Genomic DNA, 24,257 nt, shown 5'->3' with positions numbered 1-24,257 from the left:
TCTGAGCGGATGTGCAATGGGAAAAGGGAGAAGAATTGGTTCGGAAAAGCGAAAGCGAATCCTTTTCCAGATTTTGGCCGACTGGCACAATCGCCAGAAGTAGTAGGTCATCTGGGTGCTTTTAGCCGACTGTTTTATGAATACAGGCATAAGTTGCGTCCCAAATGACATTTTATAGTGTGCACTGTGTACTGAACCATTCAGGCATTTCCATCTCCGGTTTGGATATAATCGCTGTGTCGCGTTAAGACGAGTTATGCAGAAGAAATCTGATTTGAGCAGCCAGAACATCCAGACTGAGATGCAAGTGTAAAAATGAGCATTTTCATGTTTTATTTATGTATTTATTGCTGTCCAGACTTTCAAAAACCCATCTGGATATAATTTGGATATGCAAAAAAAAAAAAAAAATCTGATTTTGGCTGTCAGTCTGAACATGGTTAGTGGTTTAAAGGTTGTCCTCCAGCATTGTGCACTTTTTCTTGTTGTAATGTACAGTGTGAACGCACTACTTGCATGGAATAATGCTTGAGTATGTGAATTGGGATGCACCCATTTTTAATCTAATATATTAAGGAAGTTAGCGATTTCAGATTCAACCTCAGACTTGGGGCGAAAGACATTTACTGTTCATTTTACGATATTAATTAAGAGAAAAAATGACTATTTGAATACTGGCCTTCCACAAGCACTACGGGACTTTTTGGCCAGGACATGAAGGGTAAAGGTCAAGCTCAACAGCGCTGCATCTCAATGGAAATACTTCAAATCTACCCTTGATTGTGCTCAAAGTCGCCCTGTGGTGAAAATCCAGCGTTTAATGTTGTTTATGTGTCTATGTGGTGTTTTTAATATGAAGTTACACATGGTTTGTCTTAAAGCATAAGTCGACAGCATTGCTGAGTATTTCCTCCTTAAAACTGCAGTGAACCAAAGACAGTCTCAAACACACGCTTTGAAATCGCTGGTGTTTCTGACGTCACAAACTACCTTGTAACCAATCAGATCAACGTGTGATCGTCAACCAGTGGATCTCTGAGCTGAGTGAGTGAGTGGAGGCAGGGCTCATTTGCATATTCATAGAACCTCGTATACTAAATGAGGCAAGGGTGTCGAGTTACATTCAAGATATTTTAAGGCAGGAAGATTTTATTTTAAGGAAAAAAACTTTAAAATATGTTATTTTGGTGATCAAATATGAGTTTTAAGGGATACATTATTGACTACAGGGGGACTTTAACCTTTATTATATTAACCAGCATTAAATTACCAATAAATTATAGCTATTTGGAAGAATTTTAAAAGGATAACAGCAGTAGACTAGAACTAGGAGAAGCATATAATGTCTATGAACAGTAACAATCTATTCATTCTTTATTTCAAAGTCTTATTTACAAATACAAATATGTTTTTGACTCAGTTAATTTAACATTTCACATAGAGAAAACACACATGTACAGCAGATTACCACAGAGACCTGCCAGCATTAAATCTCTCTCATCTGTAAAGTGCATCAAATGTTGAGGAAGAAGCTCAACATATACAAATGGAAACTCAACACATTTGCTTTGGGATCTTGAATTATTACATATTAGTTTTGCGTCATTATTTTTGTACCTGTAACTGAAGTACACAAGTTAATCTGACCTGAATCAAAGGGCCAGTTTAAAATCAACCAATCAATTGACCTGGGAAGCTCTGTTCGCTTTGACAGTCTAACGTAGGAAACAAAACCCATATTGAAGGCCGGTTGTGTCCGGAGCCGGTCTGATGTGTGCTGTTCCCGGCTCAGAGCACTCGAGCGTTCAGAGGTACAGCGTTTCCAGCAAAGTCCTGAAACGAGAGGCGAAACTCAAAGTGACCTGAGCTCTGAGAGGATTGGTCACTCAGCTTGGGTTCATTACAGCGGCTGACGGTCCGTTCTGGCCAGACCCGATGAATGGCTCCTTTATTTCCAGAGGAGACAACAGTTGACCGTTCACACACCTTTAGTTCCTCATGCATAGGGTTGGGAATCGACAATTCTGGAATCCAATATTTGTTATAAAATTTCGATTCTTCTTAACGATTCATTTCTGACCATTGGGCAACTCTTAAAGTGACAGCAGCTGTTTAAATGTTTTGCAATAAGACTAAATGTGAATAAAAAATGCATGTTTGGGTCAAATGTGGACAAACCCGACATTTGGTTTACATTTTTTAATTACATTTTTAAACCCAATGGTTGGGTTTGTCCATATTTGACCCAAACAAGGGTTGAAACAACCCAGCATTTTTTAGAGTGCAAGTTTTTTTCTTTCCTTATTGGATTCGAAATTAGGAATCGATAAGCAGAATCAAAATAGTAATCGTTAAAATTCAAACGATACCCAACTTTACGACATCTCATAAAGGCACAGATAATCAGATGTCATCTCCACATGGGTTGGGCGGCAGCTCTGGGGATTTTAGGGCCTGGTATTCTGGTGTTCGTCTTGGCTTTGGCTGCACTTATGATGGCCGTGCGGATGGTCTTCGCGGTCGTAGCCGCGGTGGGACTGTGTATGGTGCGGTTAGCCGTGGATTCAGAGTTGGGCGCAAGCCGTTTGGACACGCGAAGTGGCGAGCCCCTCACAAACTGCTTGTCTTCGTCCTGCTTCGACTTTTCAACGGCGTTACCTTTTAGTTTCCCCGTGTCAGACGGCGCGTTCACTTTCTCCCTCGCACTGCTATTACGTTTCAGCTCATTTTGGCCTCCGGTGAAGCGTTTCATTAGCGATGTGCGTACGGATGCGGGACGCGATACCTGACTAGCTGATAAACTATCAGCGGGAGTCTTGCTGTGCACTCTTGGGATCCCGCTATAGTTAGAAGGCGCTCCTCTGGGAACCATCAGTCTTTTAGTAGATCCTCGAGTGGGAGTTTTTAGACGGCTACTATCATCCTTAGCATGGGGTGAGCTAGCACAATCTCGCTCCTCAGCTTCCCGCTCTTTCCTCCATTTTGAGCAGTGATTATTTGCGGCTGGTCGTGTCACGGTTGGAGAAAGGCTCTCGTATGAGCGAAGGCCCTTCACTAGCGTGTGGCACTCCAGCGTTTCTCCGACACGAGGGTAAACGTGCTCTCGTTCTGCGCTACACGCCTCCCGCGCAACAGGACTAGCGTCAGACGCGTTAGTCCACGTCTTTCCCAACCGAGTGTCAGTTTTGGTGTCTGTGTCTAGTGTTGCTCCTCTTTGAGATTGAGACTCTTTGCCATTTACACAATCCTTCTTCTCAGGATCCTTCTCAGCATCAGTCGCAATCTGCGTCAGCCTTTCAGAGGCGTCTTGAACCCGTTTCTCAACTTTCAACACTTTGTTAGGGGATATTCCTGCGAGCGGGAGGACATTCACTGCCCCCTGCTGATGTGACGTGATACTTGTTTTTCCCAAAGCAACAAAAGCGTTATCACTGGGGACTGTCCTCGTATTCACTCTAGAATGGCTTCTCACAGTGTCTGCTGAGTCCTGCTGAAGGCCACATGTAGAATCTGTGCTTGAACACTGAGTTTCCTCATTCTGATGCAGTGAGAGTGCGATGAGCTCCGGGTCTCTCAGGGATGAGTTCGTCTGCTGTTGGATGTTTCTCTCGCTGGAGCGGAGGAAGTATTGAGAGAGTCTGCGCAGGCTTCGCCGGCTGCCCGTGTAACTCAAGCTCCTCTGCAGAGCGTGATCCAGGTCGTCGGACTCGCGCTCCTCTTCCAGGCCCGTACACAGAGCCAGGGAACGACGCTTTCCCACATTCTCACGCTCGCGGGCCACGCGCCGCTGCTCCTGCAACTCCCTCTCTGTGTTCTCCTGTTAGGACACAAGTCACATGTGTACACTTCAGTTTGAAACCAACATTTCAATGAGCGGATTCACAGATGTGTGTCACTTAAAATGTTCATGGAAGATTTTACATGTATAAAAAATTTGCATTACATGCAAGTAAATAATAATAATTTGTTACATTTGTAGAGCGCTTTATATATTTATATATTTTTATTTATACAAGTAAATATAGTGTATATAACCACATACTGTTGATGGATATTAATAAAATGTATTTAATTTTATCAATTTTAATGCATGCCTTTATTTGGCCTTTTAATCTTTATTTTTTGCCTATTAACAAGCCTTTTATTGCCATTATCTGCAACTAGCTTTTTAATATGTTTTAAAATACTATACATTAAACATTTGTATAACTGCATTGTTGAAATGATGGTTCTTCTGATTGGAAGAAAAGTCTTGCAATTTGATTGGCATTTACAGATCAAATGAAGTTCCTGTTTTCTATGGAAGATTCTTTCCACCACAGAATAAAAAATAAACATTATTTTTATTATATTATTTATATAGTTATTGCAACTTTTTAACTCACAATTATGACTTTTCTCACAATTGCGAGTTTACATATTGCATTGACTTTTTTTCTCATAATTGAGAGAGAAAAAGTAAGAATTACATATGAATTTTTTTATTCATTGGCGGAAACAAGCTTCCATAGTTTTCCTGTTGGTTAGTAGCAAATATTTATTATCAATAATATTACCAAACAATCTAACCAATTAAACATCAGTTAAGTGGTTGCTATCAATCACATTTACATGAAAATGTCGAGTTAAACTTTGAGTGTGTTTGTAATAACACTTTCAGATTCAGATTTCTGCAGCTCAAGGTTCAGGCAAGTACTTTTAAAGTCCCTCTGAGGTAAAAATCAATGTTTTAAAGGGACACTTCACCCATTTGCATTAAGCTTTGTATTGTTAGAAACCCAGTCATATATTATAATAAACGTGGATTTTTCATTAATTTTTCCCTGAGATGGGAGAAATAAGGATTTAAGTGTTTTACTTCCTGCTTATTATGACGTAAAAATCATCATTTTGCGTCATAATAAGCAGGAAGTCACATTTCATTGAAAAGTGTAGAGACTACAAACACTAGCTCCTCATTATTCCAGGGGGCGGGACCCGCTCACGCTACAGGCCTATTACAGATCAGTGGGTGGGACTTCACTTTCTGAAACTAAAAGCAATATCCTCCATCTTGTTTGGAAGCTAAGCTAACAGGCACTGTGGAGCAAGCTGTGAAGATATGACAATAGCGGAGGGTAACGTTACTCAATATGATGTAGAAGAAGAGGATTTCGGAAGTCTGATGCTCGAATCAGGTGTTTGTGGCTACCTTTACAAGCCGCATAGCGAAGAGCAGCCGAGGCAGAAGACCTGCCTGTCGCGGACGAGAAGCCCAGACTGGCTCGAGCTGGGGGCGGACTGGTGGCGCCGGTGATCTCACTATGCAACTACGAACCGCTACGAACACAGAGATAGAGTCCGTCTGCTGCAAAGCATTTAAACGATGCCAATTTCTCCTGGACGAAATCTCTGAATCACACGAGGACACGGACGTTTGTGTTGTGAACCATCCTAGTTTCGCACCGCATCTGACTGAACATCCCGGTAACGTAACCATGCAATAATTCACCACTTCGAAAGAAATACAAATGAGGAGTAATTCATTAATGAGTTCGCCAACTAACTAACGTTAGACATTTTGTGTGAAATGAATTTCAAGCTCCGGTGGTAGCTAGCCTTATGGACGGATGAGTGATTCATATGCGTCAGAGTCTCACTAGTAGCCTTGTTGTTTTCAACTGCGCTCTCTAACTGGTAGGCGCGGCTTGGGAGTGGCCTCCTAGGGCAGCGAAGCAAGTGCATTCTGGGAGTTGTTGTCTTTCATCCACATAAGCCAAAAATACATTTTCTGGCTTTTCTCAGTCTAGAAAGCTCCAAATTCAAAAATAATTTCACATTTCTTCTACATAAATGACCTATTTTAAATACACATTCATCTTTCCAGAGGTGAAGTATCCCTTTAATGTAGTTTATGTGTCTATGTGGTGTTTTTAATCTGCTTTAAGACAAACCATGTGTAAATTCATAAGTCGACAGCATTGCTGAGTATTTTCTCCTTAAAACTGCAGTGAACCAAAGACAGTCTCAAACACACGCTTTGAAATCGCTGGTGTTTCTGACGTCACAAACTACCTTGTAACTAAACGGGGGTGTGTTTCCCGAACAACCACGTAACTCACTGCTTCACAACCAAAGAAATCAACTTGCCAGTCACGACTGTTTCCCGAAACCGTATTGTCTCAAATTGGTCGTTCAACCACGTTGGTTAATGATGTCACACACGTGGTGGAGTAATAACTTACTTTAATGAATCTGTTTGAGATCATATTAACACTAGATGTTTTGCTATAAATGACAGACATGCATCTGAGGAATTGTTCTCATTTTTCTCAGTTATTTTGCTTTATTTCCAGATTCAATCATAGGCTCGTTCTTACGCATTAGAGCTCGTTCACACACGCGCACTCTTCAGAAACAACGCTTTAAATCTCTTGACAAACTAAACGACGTAACTCACATTTGTATGTATTATATATAAAAGACACAGGTTGTACTGAATGTCAGCTTGCTTATTTTGCTCAGGATAAGGATGTATTGAGTCCACATGTCATGCAAACTAAACTCTGCTTCTAACCACAGGAGATCTGTCGCTCCAAACACATAACTCTGCGATGCTGTTTGCGAATGTTCGTTAGAACATTGGTTTCGGGAAACACCGACTCGTTGAACTGCTGATAACGACGAAACTCGCGACCATAGTTGGCTAACGATGCTTTCAGGAAACACACCTGGTGAACGAGTGGATCTCTGAGCTGAGTGAGTGAGTGGAGGTGGGGCTCATTTGCATATTCATAGAACTGCGCATACTAAATGAGGCAAGGGTGTCGAGTTACATTCAAGCTATTTTAAGGCATGAAGAATTGTTTTTCAAGGAAAACATTTTTAAATATGCCATTTTTGTGATCAAAGATGAGCTAAGGGATAAAATGATTGACTTCAGGGGGACTTTAAACTTCATTTTAGTAGTTTCTATTTAAAGAGACAGTCCCACTCACCTGCACGGCTCTCTGGAAGCGATGGCAGAAGCCATGGAAGATCTGACAGGCCTCCTCCAGTTTGAAAGTCTTGTCATCTTCACAGAAGAACTCCACCAGAGACTTACTGCTCTCCTGTAAGCGTTCCAGCTCATCCTGAGCTTCGGTCAGCCTCACCTCCGCAACCTGAAGGAAGAAGTGAGGGATTTACAGGCTGAACAGGAGCATCAGCATCTGTGAACATGACCTGGACACACACACACACACACCTCTAGAAAGGCTCTGGTCTGCATCTGGATTTCGGCATCGGCCTGAGCTCTGACTCTGAGCGCTGAGACTCGGCTTTGCAGTCGAGACAGATCCTCCAGCACAGACTCTTCTGACAACCTGAACACAAAAACACATGATCGTTCACTCTCTAATATTATCCACTGAGGAATACGTGCACAACTTACTTTTGTGTAAAGCTGATGAAAATTATGTCACAACAAACAAAGCCTATTTTAACCCTTCATCCTTCCCTCGGGTCACTTTGACCCGGATTTTTTTTTTTACAAATTGAGTGTTCATCAGAGGGGTCCAATACCCCAGGACTTTTGTCGCACTTGAACCATGAATACACATAAAAAATGTTTATAATGTAATGGATTCGAGGTTGAAATTGTAAAACGTAACAAATCCTTTCCTATTTGACCCCCTTAGGAATGCTTCAGTACACATAGAAAAACCTAAAAATGCTCAAAATTCAAACTAAAAATGCTCAAACTTTACCAAAAAATGATTTTATGATGTCTACATGTGTATCTGAATGCATACTGAAGTAACCTGACTTTAGGATGCAGTGGAACAGCTCATTTGCTCCATATATAGAGCTATAAGGCCATCTAGTGGCAAGAGTCATGAAATATCATGTTATATTATTATTTTTCCACAAGAGGTCAGCAAAGACATCCAATGTAAGATATTATGAGCTGAATTAAAAGGGTTATGCATGAAATTGTTTATATTATTGAGTTATTTTAGTTAAAAGAATTTAAGGAATGTGCTTAAATTACTAAATTACTAAATTACAATTTATTGATTATTGATTATTTATTGATTAAATCTAGTAATTTAAAGGTAGATAAAATAAAATAAATCTCCCCCAAAAAATGCATTAAAAAATAGAAGAAAAAAAATGATATATATATATTATTATATAATATATATATATATATATTATCAAAATGAAATAAAAATAAGCTTTCTGGACAAAAAAAAAAACATAAGTATAATTTTAGGGCTTCATTTAGACCCCTGAGGGAAGGATTTGTTACAGGGCGCGAGGGAAGGATGATATTTTCTTCATTAATGTAAAATTTACTTTTTGATTTTGGGGTGAAATATGACCCAGACAGGCTTCATGACAGTCATCCACTGATATTCTTCTAGACCAGTGTTATTTAAATGCCGGATCACGGGACATAATTGCGCCATTTTACCGTTTCTACAGATTAAAGTGAGGAGTGCGTCAAAACAACGGTTCACCACCGCACTTCACACCACAATCACTCAGGGTTGTTTATGGTTATGATCTTTCAGAGCTAGATCTACAATATTTTTATCTAGAACTAAAAGTGCTTCATTCACAATTAATTGTATCTGTCATACAGATGACTCTGACTGTTCAGCTAAACCAGGTTTGAGACAAGTTAATGTGTGCAATAAATTTAGCATTAATCAGCGCATATGAAGAGCATTTCATAATAAAAAAGTTATAATTTGGAAAATGATTTAGAGATGGCAAGAGAAGACAAAAAACTTTGAAATGACTAGTTAACTTGAGAGTTTTGATTATTAGATTATGTACATTGTTTGTTTTTCAGTAGTTTATTGCTTTAAACAAAATATAAAAATGGGTCATACTTTTCTTAAGAGGTTTACCCTGCACCCCCGTAGGTTTCCTCAGCGCCAAGGCCTTATGTGTGTCGTACACTGAGGTGAATACATTTAAAATAAAAATAGCCTATTAAAACATCTTTTCTAAACTTTTTATATTCATATCCAGGTGGAAGAAATATACTTTTTGGGGTTTTTTGTGGCTCTCTGGGCCCAGGATTCTCATCTTTGATGACAATTTTGAGTGTTTAGAATTTAAAGAATAATAATTTTTACAAAGTATTCTTCAGGCTTCCTCGATGGACATGAATAACTGTTTCAAAAAAGTATTGTCGGACCTACGCTGGGAAGGAAACATAGAGACCGGACCTTTTTGAACTTTAATTGAACACCCCTGTTCTGGACTGATCTAAGAGAGCATAAAAGCTCTCAGAAGGTGTTTGTCTCCTGACCTTGAAGCGGGACCCACGTGACTCAAGCGGCTGGGAAACATCAGCAAGTCTTTATCCTTCTTCACTGCCTCCTGTAGTAAAGGAGAAGAAAACAATCACTCATGCTGAACCTCACTTAGACTTTTATCCAGCGGATTTCATTCCATCATAATGACATCATCATGCGGTTTCCTTTCATGTGAAGAGGCATAATGAAAGTCAGGCCCTTGTGACATCATCACGACACTCACCATGGCAACAAAATGGAGGAGGTTCATGCCTGGTTTGTTGGCTTTGGTGTCGGCCAGTTTGAGCAGAGAGGAAATCCTGAATCCAGCAGCATTTCCAGCGTAACCACCCTGAAAGCACAAGAGAGCTCAGTCTGGCTTCATACGAGGACATGGCTTATCAAGAACAGCGTGTCGATCAAAGACTCACGGCGTTCATGTAGTTTCCCGCCTTGAGCACCAGTCGCAGGATATAGTGCAGCTCGGGACAGCTCAGCAGCTCTGCACAAACACATGAGCGTCAGGCACTGATGTACAGACATCATCAATCAATCAAAGACACTCACGCCATTAACCCTTGTCCATCGTTACACATAGGTCCATAGTGGACAAACATTTCAGTGTCATAAAACTGTAGCTTAGGAGCACAGACTTAAGTTTGGTCTCATTTTAAAGCAGACTCTTGGCAGATTATTGTTGAAGTAAAAAAAGTTATATAGGTTTACGTTTATGATTAATGAACATTATTTTATATCAAATTTATATATTATGAAACATGTTGAACTCTAAAGCTGCTAGAAAATTAAAGCCATACATCTAAACAAGTCGTGTTCCAAATTTGAGATTAATATCTCAAAAAATGAGCTTTCGGTGAGAGTGTGTGTAGTATGCAGAAGCAGAACACAGAAATAAAGTGAGTATTTGCTTTATAAGCCAAACCTGAGAAAATGTCACCATCTGGTAAAAAATAGTTACATTTTTAATTTTGAAGCCTTGCCAACAGAATTAAAGCCTATTAACAAAGATTGCGTCATTTTATAGTTAAACGGCCCTGGGATTAAAAATAGCAGTTTTAACGGGGCTTTCAATGCGGACATTTTTGTCCAAAAGGTGCTGAGAGGAACTGGTGTGTGTTACTAGTGCAAAATAGATTTTTTTAAAGGAAATGGGGGTGAAATAGTCAAATTCCAATAAAAATACACTCCTGTGCCAAAATACATGCAGTTGGCATAAACACAGGCAAAATGATAAAAAAATAATATAAAAAAACCGCTGAAAAGACAAAAATGCCCATATGGATGCACAGGGGTTACACATCACAGCGAAACTCAAGCACAAGGTCTCTGATACTGTGTGACTCGAGCTGAAGCTTTCAGAGCTGCAACCACTCCAGACCAACCCAGTGAGAGGCCGTTGTGTGAGTGTTTACCTCGAGCCGCCTCCCGCAGACATCTGGCCGCCACACAGAGAGAGGTCACCGCGGGGTCAAACTCCTGCTGGAGGATCAGGACGTCCAGACGCATGCGGAAGCTAGTGATGATGAGGAGGAGGAGGAGGATTAATCAGCGCTCAGTGAAAGACACATGATGTGTTTATACTAGTGTTGTCAAAAGTACAGAGTCCCAAGTCGGAACTGAAATTTAAAAAATGTGTCAGAGACGTATATGTTGAGCGCGTGAACACAACGGCCAATTAGAGACGTATATGTTGAGCGCTTGAACGCAATGGCCAATCAGAGACGTATATGTTGAGCGCTTGAACGCAATGGCCAATCAGAGACGTATATGTTGAGCGCTTGAACGCAATGGCCAATCAGAGACGTATATGTTGAGCGAGTGAACACAATGGCCAATCAGAGACACATATGTTGAGCGTGTGAAAAACAGCGCTCTAAAATGCTAGAGGGAAATGCTGGTATCGTCACATTGTTTAAATGGTATGGTACCGAAGTCGGTACTTTTGACAACACTAGTAAATACTGGATCATTCAGTCCTGAACTCTTACCTGGGTAACTCCACCAGTAAGAGAACGAAGAGATCCGGCTCTGCCAGTAAACTACGGTCACCGCTGAACTTCTTCAACCGGGCCTCCTGGACAAAAGGAAACGCACGGACTTAATATTCAGCACTCAGTCCAACAGAAAGAGTTGTGATTGGAGATCATGTGGCGTAACAAGCAGCATCACATGTAATTCTCTCTAACATGTGGACGGACAGACGTGTGGCGTGTCAGAGAGACGATACCTCTTCATCATCAGGCAGAAGTTTGCAGAGCTCAGCCAGTTTCTCCGCTCCGTAACGCTCTCCGGCTCCTCGTCTCACGTCCTCCACGATCTCCTCCACAGCACTGAGGAAAGAGGAGACAACGGCCACATCACATCACTGTCTCTGTCAATCTGTAGTACACTGAGTAGCCTTAAGCGCTATCCGGGCGGTAAGTGTTTCTTATGGGTGTTTTCATCATTTTATGGGGTTATTCTGTGATTTTATTGCCGTCCGAATCCACATCTCTGACTTTACAAGAAGATATCACTTCAAAATTCACTGTTTAACCCCTCTTTGATCCCCGCCGAGCAGCGTACGTACGATAACTGTTGCGCTTCACTGTTATTTGCATGCATTTTTAAAGATGTACACTTTTATTACTGTAATGCTGGAAAGTATTTACAAGAACAACATTCACCACCGCTCCACCACAGCGAACAGAAAGGAGAAAGAGAGAAAGGAGAAAGAGAGAAAGGAGAAAGAGAGAAAGGAGAAAGAGAGAAAGGAGAAAGAGAAAAAGGCACATGAACATTTGAAATGGGCCGGCAGCAGCAATATATGATTCACTTTAAAATATGTAGGCTATTATACACAACATTAAAAATACAAACAATGCTTTATTATTACCGTATGTAAATAAGAGGCTGCATTAACTTGTTTCCGCTGATTTCCATATTTTTTAAATGACATCCTTTTGAGATAAAATGCAAGAATATAAGAACCATTTCAAATACACGTATATTTTTAAAAATGAGATTTAAATAAATCTCAATAAGAATTTTGAATTTATTCATATTATTCCAAGCATATGACATTTTCTTTACAGCAGGCATTCATGCGACTGACCACATGAGCAGCGCGTCATCACTGAGGTGCCATGCAAATTTATTTTTACGGACATCCAACAATTACCGTCGGAATAGGGTTTTAGTTGCATCAGGACTAAAGGTCAAAGGTTCTGGATTTTATGCAATCTTAAATCAATGCATTGTAAGATTTCGCCAGTGCAACGTCTGGTCCTGTTGACCTAAACAAGGTTATATTTACTCGTCAATCCAGTTTCTCTTGAACATGTGGATGTGTGTCAAACCCACAGCTGGTTCTTTTGCTTGTCTCAAAAAAAGGTTTACAAGACCCGACTAGTTTATGATTTGTATTTTTATGTAATTTATGTAATTGTTAATGTCAGAGAGTATTGAAGGCTCTCGTGGTTTCTTCGTGGCGTTCAAAATGAAATAATGAAAAGGTATTACAGAACAAAGACCAGCTTTGGCCACAGCGGAGTATAATTCATACTCGTACACTTTAAAAGCGTGCACTTATGTGAGGTTACACACACACACACACACACACACACACACACACACACACACAGGGAAATGTGTTTGTCTGCGTGAGCACTTCTCCGTAATTCCCGCACATGTTCTGACAGATATCAGTCCCATGGAAGAGGTTTTCAAACTCAGATGGGAACTCCCATGTATTTACTCAGAGAGCAAGTGCTGACATGAAAACGCCAACCTTTTCTCATTAAACACTGGCATTGAAAAGGATGAATAATGATTTATGAACTGCTTTCACTCTGCATCACTACAATGCATCACATTTCTTTGGAAACACCTGAATTGAAACATATATTTAATCTCAGAGCATATTTTGAGAAGTTGCTGCAGAGATCAGGTTTCGTTCCTCATCACGGCTCATCCGGGCACAAAGCAGGTGTGACCTTTGACCTCCTTCACTGACCATCAAAACCAGCTGTTCTGATTGGACACTTGTCATCTGCCCCCCTTTTCATTCACACATCTATCCTCCATCTGAGGGCAATCATTGACTCAGAATAAACACCGCCTGCAGATCCTGCCCCTCTAGAGTGTTAAGACACTTCCTCCAGGACACCTTCATTTCCTGTTCCTAACAAATGGGACTGTAACAAAAACGGCCAATACAAATATCTAGAGGGCAGGGTGGCCAATTTAATACCAATGCATATGAACACTAAATCATTTGTAGAAATGAAGACTTATTTTACTTATTTATCCTTTTAAGGCGAGACACTACAGCAAGAACAGTGTTTTTTCATGCATCTGTCAATTTGGAGATTTTAGGCTTTTTGGCTCATCATAGTGTGTGTTTTTTTAGCTGAAAGAATACACTTTTAACTGTATCTCTTAGAGCACTTTATCTATTTGCGTCTGTAGATTTCAATTACAGTATGTGTCACTGAGCCAGAAATAACACATTATGATTCAGTAACACTTACATACACACTTACAACAGTTTTATATTGATCTATATTCTAAAGGTTTTTATAGAGGGTTTTGTTCATATATAATTTTCCTGATTTTGTACAACATTTTATTTCTTAAAAAAAAGGGTGAAAATTTATTTATTTATGGCTGTTGACAGTATTTTCTGATTTATGGAGTGATAAAAAGAGATATCCAGAATCCCCTCAGTAAAAACCTTTGACTCTAATATATTTTTTTTTAAAAACATGAATTTTGAACGTCTTTATCCAATGTTCAGATTTTTGTTCTAGAAATGAAATTAGAAATTTAATTAGATAATGCCTCATTTACATATTTAAACATAACATTTCAGAAAACTTGTAAAACAAAATTTTTTTTGTGCAATTGTTAATGTAATCAATCAACTGGTGAAGTATGGGGATATCTATTCGTTATTTTTTTACCCTATTCACCTGGGGTGTCTTGCCTTAATAAGCCTGAGTAATATATCAAATTAAACCAAAACTTACATTTTCAACTGCCGCAGAAATATCCCAACATTCATGCTGCGTTTCGAGTCAAGCAGTGTAACCTGCAAATACAAATAAAGGTAATCAGCTCACAAACACAAAAACTCATCAAAAAAGTAAGAGTGAAGTCCATTGCCTTCAACAATAAATTAAGTCAATTACTGCACATGTCATTCTATGAAAACATGCATATGGGGTCTTTGGCCATTGAATCTCCCTGTTTTTCAGCATCTTGAGCCATAAACATTACATTTCTGTCAAGTAAAGATCAGTGAAGTTAATACTTAAACACACACCACAGGTATTTTATGACCCTTGACGTCATTCACTACCCTCGCACTCATTCATTTTTTTAAGTTAGACATCAACCTTCCTAGTACTCCTAAATTGATTCATTATAAACAAACAAGAAAACAATTTATCAAAGAATGCATGTATTTGAACAATTTTCTTGGAAAAAGTGTGTCGGGTCGCTAGCGACCCGAGGTATGTAATAGTGCAATTTCTTTTTCTTTTTCTGTGCATCAATTGAATCTTTTAATGACTTTAAAAGTGCAATTTACCTTTATTCCTCAAGAATTTCTGATTCACAATGATGACGTGAAGTTTCACTCATAATTACCGCAGAAATAACACAAAAGTATACACAAGTATCATCAGAAAAACTCAGCAATTTACTGCAGAGCAAGTGCTGTGTGCAATCAAATATTGGCTACGATAGTTTTGAGAATATGGTTGACACTGTGAATATGAGCCAGAAGCTGAATGTACTGGGGAAATGAGCTCTGACGACGACAGTGATGATGGTCGAAAGCATCTGCTCAAACTGAACCCTTCCAAGGTCCAAAAGGTAACAAAAATATGGCATGCTTTATTTTGATCTTTTGTAATGGTTATTAAAATGTCAGGAGTCGATATAGATCTGAAGACCCGAATATGTAATAATGATTGGTGAAACAGCCATGCATTTAAGGCTTTAAAAGTTAGAAACTTTAATAAAACTCTGGAATCTATTCCATTGTTGTGCTCGGTCCAGCTGAACACAAGAACATCCTTTAAAAGCGGTTTCTGAATGTTTCCTGACAGTCATGAGTCAGGGCTTGACATTCACTGGTTTGCTCATCAGCCGCTGTGGCTAGTGGTTTTCTTAAGTTACAAGCCACTCAGCATTTCCACCGGCCACAATTTTGGCATTGATATCATGGAGCAAAACTCCCATATAGATATTTTTAATATTATCTCATAATTTGGCAGCAGGAATATTAGGCTGCTGTCACTTTAAGACCTGACGCACTGATCCATTACACTGTTACACATGTGTTTTCTTTCTCAACTGTTTACATTCACTTAAAACACTTAAAACTGACTGTGTTTACGTGAATACTCGCCAAGACCAGCATTTTGACATTATTTTGAGTGTATTTGACCGTTTAAGGGCAATAAACAGTGAAAAAGAGCTCAATTTAGTCCTGAGAGGCGGCTTTATGTGTGTCAACTTTGGGTTTGAGCACAAAATCTGCAGGAATGAGTAAAATTATGCTCAATACACACAATCTCACGCTGAAATTCAAGCCCTGTAACAGCAACAATATTCATCCAGAGCAAATGAATGGAGTGAGTGAGGAGAGGCGGGTTTGTGTGTCACTCGCTTTCGGAGAGATATGAGAGAGAGAGAGATGCTGGGATCCTGTATATATGCTGTGGAAAATTTGTGTTTCAGATATTTCAGTATCGATATGTATCGAAAAATTTATATTTTTGACAGCACTACATTGCACTCAGTTTATTATTTCAGAAGCCTTTTTACAAGACTACAATTGAAAAATGAGGCCTATATAAAATTCAACCAGCTAAAGTGGCTAGTAAGAGTGACTGCTTTACACACACTATTGATGAAATACACATGCATTTGGCGCATTTTGACATTAACACACGCCAAATGTAAACACCAAATGCCACAGTAAAAAATGCTGGTTTATTTATTTTTTAACCCAACCGTTGGGTTACACATATTGGGTCACTATGTTGGGTTATTTTCAGTGGTGGACGAAGTACACATACCATGTACTTGAGTTAAAGTAAAGATACTCAAGGTAAAATATTACTCAAGTAAAAGTAGAAGTGCTGCCTTTAAACATTCACTTGAGTAAAAGTACAAAAGTATTTGCCTTCAAATGTACTTAAGTATCCAAGTACTATGATTTTTTTATTGCTATAATGTCCTATTATAATTTTTGTCACAAGACTCTTGCTTAACTCAGTCTACGTGAAGACTCTGTCACTTGGCACATCAATCTATTAATAAAATGACATTAATTAGTCTATATATATATATATATATATATATATATATATATATATATATATATATATATATATTTGAATTGAATACATTTTTTGTGTGTTTAATTTTGGACGGAAGGGGACTGATCCCATAAGGTATAATACATTTACAGTATTTACTGTACATATTTTTCACAAGCGTCTGGTCATAATTATAAACATCCTAATGTTATGATACATTCACATAAACCTGCACAATGCCATTGAATATATATATATACACACTACATTATGGGAGCAGCCAATTTCCCTACAAAATTAAACACCAAAACGTATTAATGCAGTGTTTCTGCTACTCCTCAGAAAAAAAAAATGCTATTATATGCAAGTAATTTTAGTGTCAAGGTAATAAGCAATGTTCATTATGCGTCAGTATTTACCGATAATTGCTGCAATAATAGCTGCTGCTCTCTGCCCCGCTTAAAATTATTGGCAACACAAATTGTTTGGAACTATTGAGAGCTACACGAATCACGTGACCGCGCGGCGGCGAGATCACAGTAGGCTTGTTCGACTTGAAACGGCACACTGCACAGACCAATCGGTGAATGACATTAAAATACCGCAAGAGCGATTAGAGAGTAGACGGCTCTGTATGCTTTTCAATCGCTCTCGCGATTTCGCTCTATACTTTGATGTCATAAACTGATCGGTCTGTGCAGCTCCGGTTCAAGTCGAACAAGTCGTGTGTGTCGCAACCTCTTATATACTGTCTATGGTCGCAACTCTCATATTTAACGGCTCTGGTTTGCGCTTAGTAGATACCACCAAGGCAAGTTCAAAACAAAGCGCACACGTTGTAGGCTACTGTGATAGGTGGCTCGTTTGACCAGTTAAGTTTTTATCCACTCATAAATAAAAAGGAACGACTGATTTTGAAAATGTAGTAGAGTAAAAAGTAAGATATTTGACTTTGAAATGTAGTGGAGTTAAAGTAAAAGTCTTCCCAAATTTAAATACTTCAGTAAAGTACAGATACACAAAAAAGCTACTTAAGTACAGTAACGAATTACATTTACTTCGTTACTGTCCACCACTGGTTATTTTTTAACCCAACCATTGGGTTACACATATTGGGTCACTATGTTGGGTTATTTTTTAACCCAACCATTGGGTTACACATATTGGGTCACTATGTTGGGTTATTTTCCAAAAATGTTGGGTCATTTCTAAAATCGTTGGGTAAGTTCTAGTAATAACCCGGCTGTTGGGTTAACTGTTGGGTTACGTATGTTGTGTGTACACTATTGTATTTTACATTTTTGTACACAATTATGTATATTTACATTAAATTCTAGACTCCCCAATATTTAGTTTGTAATTTAAAAATATATTTGTTGAGACATATCGTTTTATACAAATAAACAATCTGTATTTGAAAAACAGTGTATTTTATTTATTTATAACATAATGTCATAAAAAAAAAAAGTTAACTCAACTGTTGGGTTACTTTTAACTCAATGCATTGGGTTAAAATAACCCACAGTTGGGAAGGTGCTATACCACCACATAGCTGGGTTACCCTTTGGGTTATTTTTAACCCAACATTATTAAGTGAGTTTATATGTATAGTTTTGCAAGAAGCATCCATGGCAGATAATGAAAAAAAACGTGCTCTTACTTTGTCCACACTCATCTCTAGTGGAGACCTGCTCCTCAGCAAACTGCGCCGAAAGCCAGCGGCCCGGTCGGGCTTTATGCCCTCTTTCTGCCCGAAGAGCTCGTCCAGAGAGCTGAGGTCGATGGAGAGGTCAGTGTCCTCGTCCAGCGAGCCGCTCCACACACTCTCACGGCCCTCCACACGCTCCTTAGGGATCCGCTCCCAGTTGAGATTGCGAAGCCGGTGTTTGCGGCCAGAGTCTGTGCGGGTCAGAGGAGGAGGAGGAGGAAGAGGAGGAGGAGGAGGAGGAGGGGGGATCGGGACGGTGGCCATGAGTCTCACTTCCGGCTCCTGGGTGTCATCAAAGTATGTGCCGTGAGAAGTTAAAGACTTTAATCTTCAGAGAATCGATACAGCACAGCAGGAGAAAGATGACATCCGCTCGCTCGAGTGTATCTGCAGTGGGACAGAAGATCGACAGACTGAAACAACAACTTCTTTTACACTGCAAACTCTCTAACAGCTAAAGCACGGCACACAGATTAGTGCTAAAAAATATAACAACGAAATCTAGAGCTGAATTTTCAGCATCATAACTCCAGTCAGATCCCTCAGAAATATTACCAAAGTTGGAAACAGTTGTGCTGCTTCAGATTTTTTATGTGATGCATTTAAGGATTCTTTGATGAATTAATAGAAAGTTAGGCTATGTTCACACTTAGCGTCTTTTTTCAAACTGCCAGCGTCTGTTCTACATTATAACCCTATGGAGTAAACCGTTTTTTCAAAAAAGTCCTGAGCGCTTTTTTAGACGCCACCGCCGGCGTCTTTTTCTGCAGCTCAGAGCGTCTTTTTAAGTTGAAAAAAGTTCAACTTTTCTGAAAAGAACGCCCTACGTCAAGCGCCTTTTTGACAGCTGACCAATGACAAGCGAGTAGCGAGACCTGTCGTTTCCATAACAACAAGAACAACTGTCTGTCGTGCACCCACAAACGTCTTTGTGAACCGACATTCTCCTCCCCGGTAACTTCAAAAGCCAACGCAAGAGCCAACTTTCTCTTTCTCGACATTTTTTGCATCACACAGCACTAGGCTACTGTTGCAGCTCTTGTTATAGCAGCCCGGTCTCACCCCAAAACGTCATATACTTACGCGTCTTGACCATGCGTCAACATACGACGAAAAGGGTACCCCTTTAACGTCAATATGAGACGCAGACAGAAGCGCACCAGCAGCGCCTCCTAGCGATACCCTAACGCATACCTAAACCTACCCATAACCCGAATCGTCACATATGGGGGTACCCTTTTCGTCGTATGTTGACGCATGGTCAAGACGCGTCAGTATATGCGCCAGCCACAAAAGACGCGCTCGGCTGCTATTTGTAACCGAACGCTGCCAGCGTTTTTATTTGCTAAAAAAACGCTGTTGTCAACTTTTTCTTGTCAAAAAAGACGCTAAGTGTGAACATAGCCTTAATTTACTTAAAAAAAAAAAAGATTTGCGCAAAACTTAAAAAAAAATATATATATATATATGTAAAAACTTTTTTGCAATATATGGGAGTTTTTGCGAAATTGTTTCCATCGGGCGTATTTTCAATTCACAATTTCAATTTGCGCAATTTGAAGAATAATGGAAACACGGCTTATGATTGGATCAATATTGCAGTGATTATTATGTTTCTTGCATGTTACATTTTGGCAACAGTTCTTCTAACCCTAACTGATGGAGTGTGTAGCTTTTCATTTCTTAAATAACTCATCATGTTCATATTCCAGGACCAAAAACTGATGCACCTCTTGACGGAAATCAACATCACAAATTCTTTTCCATCAAGAGGTTCATCAACTTTTGGTCAAGATCTTGTATTATCAGTGCAAGAGTCCAGCTCTCTGTAAGGTCTCCTCCAGCACATCCAGAAGACTCTCAATGAATTTAAGCTCAGGATTCATGTATGATTCGTCATGTTCCTCCCAACCATTCTTTCACAATCTGAGCCTGATGAATCTTGATATTGTCATCTGGAATATGGCCATGATGAGTCTTCCTACATGGTTGTTTAAGAAATAAAAAGCAACACACTGCATCAATTAGGGTTAGAAGAACTGTTGCCAAACATATAAAATGCTAGAAACATAATAATCACTGCAATAATGATCCAATCATAGACTATTAAGAATTTGCCTATTTAAAAGTGACATAAGATGCCCCTTTTCACAAGATGTAATATAAATCTCTGGTGTCCCCAGAATGTGTCTGTGAAATTTCAGCTCAAAATATCCCCCAGATCATATATTATAGCTTGTCAAATTTGCCCCGTTTTGAGAGTGAGCAAAAACACAGTTTTTGTGTGTGTCCCTTTAAATGCAAATGAGCTGCTGCTCCGCCCCCGTTCAGAAGTGGGCGGAGCCTTTATATACTCATCCAAAATCTCAGAAATAACCAGTAGCGAGTGCAGGCTTACAGAGAGACTCACGAAGAGTTCAACTTTTAGACGCACCTGGACGTTTCTGAATGGTTACCGTCACGTTTAACTTTTCCACAAGTGTCCACAGTTCCTGAGGTGTTTATAAGACAGCGGTGACATGTTTTGGTCAATAGTGTTCAGTGCTCGTCTGTGCTCAGCGACAGAACAGTTTCATGCTTTGCTGGATCTTCTGCCATTGCGCTAGAACTGGTCACTGTCGTCGCTTGCGGAACCAAATGTCGGCAGGTGTGTGTAAACGTGCAGATTAATGACGGTGATATTATGATAAGATCCTCTACGTCGGAAGGGGAGCGAAATCTGATCGGCTTATTTTTTGACATGCTCGCAGAGAAAGGCTCAACAAAACCAAGTTACTGCCTGGGTTTCACTTTTCACGTTTTCTGTGTTGGTAGAAGCACAGGGGACCCGATCACAGCACTTTAACACAGAAAAAGTCAGATCTTCATCATATGTCCCCTCTAAATCAAAACAGCCACTTTTTTTTTTTGGCCGGGCAGTGTAGATTTTAGAACAAAGGCTTCAAGAACCAGTGCTATCATCAAACAGCACCACGGTAATAAGATGACATCATGCAATTCGTCCTCACTTGCGTGCTTTAACACACAAGCTCCGGTCATCAACGTACAATGAGGTTGTTTACAGCCATGACCCGAAGTGAGCCTATGGGGTCGGGCACCTGGCAGCTCTTGTCCCCCAATTAACACGAGGGTGTCTGTAATGAGTGTGTGCTTCCCCGCAGGACTTGTGCTGCTGCCAGGGACGTGTCTAACCTGAGGTTACTCTTTTAAAAGGGCCCGAGGTGTTGAGATCCCAGCACAAGGAGAGAGGGCTCAAGCGTTTCGTGTTTTCCGAGAAACTCCTGCCACATGTGTACAGTATCTACACACACCCTACGTGCTGTTCCTTCCTGCAGTCCAGTTCATTAATGCCAATGAGGCCACAGGACAATAACAGATTTGAAAAAAAAAGAGAAAAAGTGAAGCTGACACAGATTCAGGATTCCTAGCAGGGCAAATAAGCGGTTGTGCTGCCAAAAACATGAGAATGCTGTAATGCATGTACTTACAAATACTACATCTGCACCATTTTCCACACTAATAGTAATCAAAATGATGATAGAATGTAAATTCCTAAAGCATGACCCAAAATTAGACACTGTTCATTCCCTCAACCAACTTCATGGTCATGGGGTAAATCCTAGGATGCTTTAAATATCATTCAAGTAGTTAGCCTACTTTATGCTGGATATGTACCCGAGCTGCTGACATTTTAAAGAAACGGCTGAAGACACACCTTTTTCAGCAACACTTGATCCAGTAATACTTACACTTTCTTTTCTTTTGTGTTCCCTTCTACTCTATCTATTTAAAAAAAAAAAAAACATATACTGCGTTACACTAAACTGGGAAGGGTCACACCACTTACATATTGTTGTACTATTGTTAGTTTAACTGCTTCTATTGCTCTCCTTATTTATAAGTCGCTTTGGATAAAAGCGTCTGCTAACTGATTAAATGTATGTATTATTATCAGCTGACAAGGCAATCTGTAGATGTATATTTAGAGGGTTAGTTCACACAAAATGAAAATTCTGTCATTATTTACTCATCCTCACGTCGTTCCAAACCAGTAAGACTTCTGTTCATCTTCAGAACACAGATTAAGACATTTTTAATGAAATCTGAGAGCTTTCTGTGCCTCCATTGACAGTCTACGCAACTACCACTTTCAAACCACAGTAAAGCAGTAAAGACTTCATTAAAGTAATCCTTGGTTTAACCTCAGTTTTATGAAGCGACGCGAGTGCGTAGGAAGGACATAAGGGCGAGTAATTATTAATGACGGAATTTCATTTTTGGGCGAACTATATCTTTAAGAACTTTCACAAGCGACAGTTATCATCATCATCATCATCGATCACCTCCAAAAGCCCCACTAAAGACTCATAAATCGGTATATACATCAGTAACTTGATATTGTGAGTGAAACTGAAATAGAAATGGAATAGAACTGTAATTAAGCAGGATTTTCCTGGCTAGAGAACACCACCTGAGCGCGCTCTGCTGTCAACACTGACAAAACATTTGGAGGAAAAACAGCAAATGATTTAAACGGCAAGTCAACATAATGCAGCACCATCTGCACCAGTTCACGAAAGATGAAAGCCTGTTGAGTCACTTTATGAAAGGCTTGGGAAGTTGTTTCTGCAGTTAATAAACGTCTTCGTCGTACGAACATTGTTTGAACTCTTTTTCATGTTATAAAACCCTGGAAATATCGTATTCTTCAAACACCAGCATAGCACAACAGAAACACATCATTTCTCAAACATAGAAAGAGAATGTTCAATTATTGTCAGCCTACTTTAAATTAAATCGCTCTGCAAATTAAAATGGCAAACTGCTACTGTGAGAAATACGTATCGGATAATGAAATTAAATAGAATATACTCAAGACTTGAATTCAGTTCAAAGAGGTCAGTCTGGTGAACTGTGCAGAAGAAAGACAGAAACACAAATAAAACACCACTTACGTTTTACTTCGTATCATTACGGATGTAATCCAATTTAGGACAACATGAAAAAGAAATAAAATAATTTCCAGTCCAATGTGAGGAATTCTCGCGTGTGTCTATAAACATAAAACAGTTCCACACACTTATAAACGCCGGGAGTCCCATTAACAAACTCAGTAGACTGGAGAGAAACTCTCAAACTCTCGGTGCGCTCTCTAGCACGCGCATGCGCAGAAGCACCCGATGCGCTCATTGGTTCCCCCTCCGCTGGATTCCACCAATCCTACTACGGGCAAGGATTAGCTCATGAATATTAAGTAGGCAACGCGCATGTCGCCTAGCTGAAGTGCAGTAGTGGATATTTCTACTATTACATTATTACAAATATTGATGAAATGACCTTGCTAGACGCTCCAGGACTGTTAAGACATGTCAACGTGACTTAATTAATATTCATTAGCTCGGCCTTCTCCGTAGTAGGATTCTAATTTCGCTACCAAAAAAGAATTTGCTGTGATATGTAGGCTAAAGATAGATGTTATAGGCTATACTTTCTAAATTAAAATCTACAGTCTTGAAATTATAATCTTTAAATTAAGACAGACAGACAGATGGACAGATAGATAGATAGATAGATAGATAGATAGATAGATAGATAGATAGATAGATAGATAGATAGATAGATAGATAGATAGATAGATAGATAGATAGATAGATAGATAGATAGATAGATAGATAGATAGATAGATAGATAGATAGATGTTCACAGAGAAACCATTATGAGAGAAACAAAAGCCATAATTTTTCAGTGTAACAGAACTGATCTCAGGTCAGCTTCATGCTTGCTTAAAAGCTCCCTCCTCTGAGACACAATGGGCAGAACAGCCGGCGCATCAGTCCTCATCCACTGAGAACCCTGAGACGTGCAGCGCCTGTGATCTCCTGTGGATCCGGCGGCTGTAATCTCCTGTGCTTTGATCAGCTCTGGTGATGAGAACACAAGATGAAG

At 39.6% G+C, this 24,257-nt stretch overlaps 1 protein-coding gene and 1 long non-coding RNA gene across 2 annotated transcripts; one reads left to right on the top strand and one right to left on the bottom strand.

Moving 5' to 3' along the window:
- Window positions 1-1,340: 1,340 nt before the first annotated feature.
- On the bottom strand, window positions 1,341-23,432 carry fhdc2 (FH2 domain containing 2). The gene is made up of 12 exons (XM_082178301.1): window positions 23,267-23,432; window positions 18,264-18,698; window positions 14,300-14,361; window positions 11,518-11,620; window positions 11,279-11,364; window positions 10,703-10,803; window positions 9,704-9,774; window positions 9,517-9,624; window positions 9,287-9,357; window positions 7,226-7,343; window positions 6,978-7,142; window positions 1,341-3,817 (listed from the first exon to the last, which is right to left on the bottom strand). The coding sequence occupies exons 2-12, from the start codon at window positions 18,573-18,575 to the stop codon at window positions 2,411-2,413; spliced, it is 2,604 nt and encodes an 867-aa protein (XP_082034427.1). The 5' UTR covers window positions 18,576-18,698; window positions 23,267-23,432; the 3' UTR covers window positions 1,341-2,410.
- Window positions 7,387-7,872, top strand: LOC309505179. The gene is made up of 2 exons (XR_014208357.1): window positions 7,387-7,610; window positions 7,659-7,872. It is a non-coding gene; the product is annotated as an uncharacterized lncRNA (long non-coding RNA).
- Window positions 23,433-24,257: the final 825 nt, after the last annotated feature.

This window comes from Leuciscus leuciscus (genome assembly GCF_965113295.1).
Source record: "Leuciscus leuciscus genome assembly, chromosome: 8".
In the NCBI taxonomy this organism is placed as follows: Eukaryota; Metazoa; Chordata; class Actinopteri; order Cypriniformes; family Leuciscidae; genus Leuciscus; species Leuciscus leuciscus.
The sequence above is the reverse complement of the archived record's forward strand: the minus strand, read 5'-3'. Positions and strand labels throughout refer to the sequence as shown.

Excerpts from the sequence above, each read along its gene's own strand:
- fhdc2 (XM_082178301.1), bottom strand. The coding sequence starts at position 18,575 with ATGGCCACCGTCCCGATCCCCCCTCCTCCTCCTCCTCCTCCTCTTCCT. Across the intron at positions 10,804-11,278 it reads TTACTGGTGGAGTTACCCAG|CTTCCGCATGCGTCTGGACG; the intron begins GTAAGAGTTCAG and ends CATCATCACTAG. Across the intron at positions 9,625-9,703 it reads CGGGAAACTACATGAACGCC|GGTGGTTACGCTGGAAATGC; the intron begins GTGAGTCTTTGA and ends TTGTGCTTTCAG.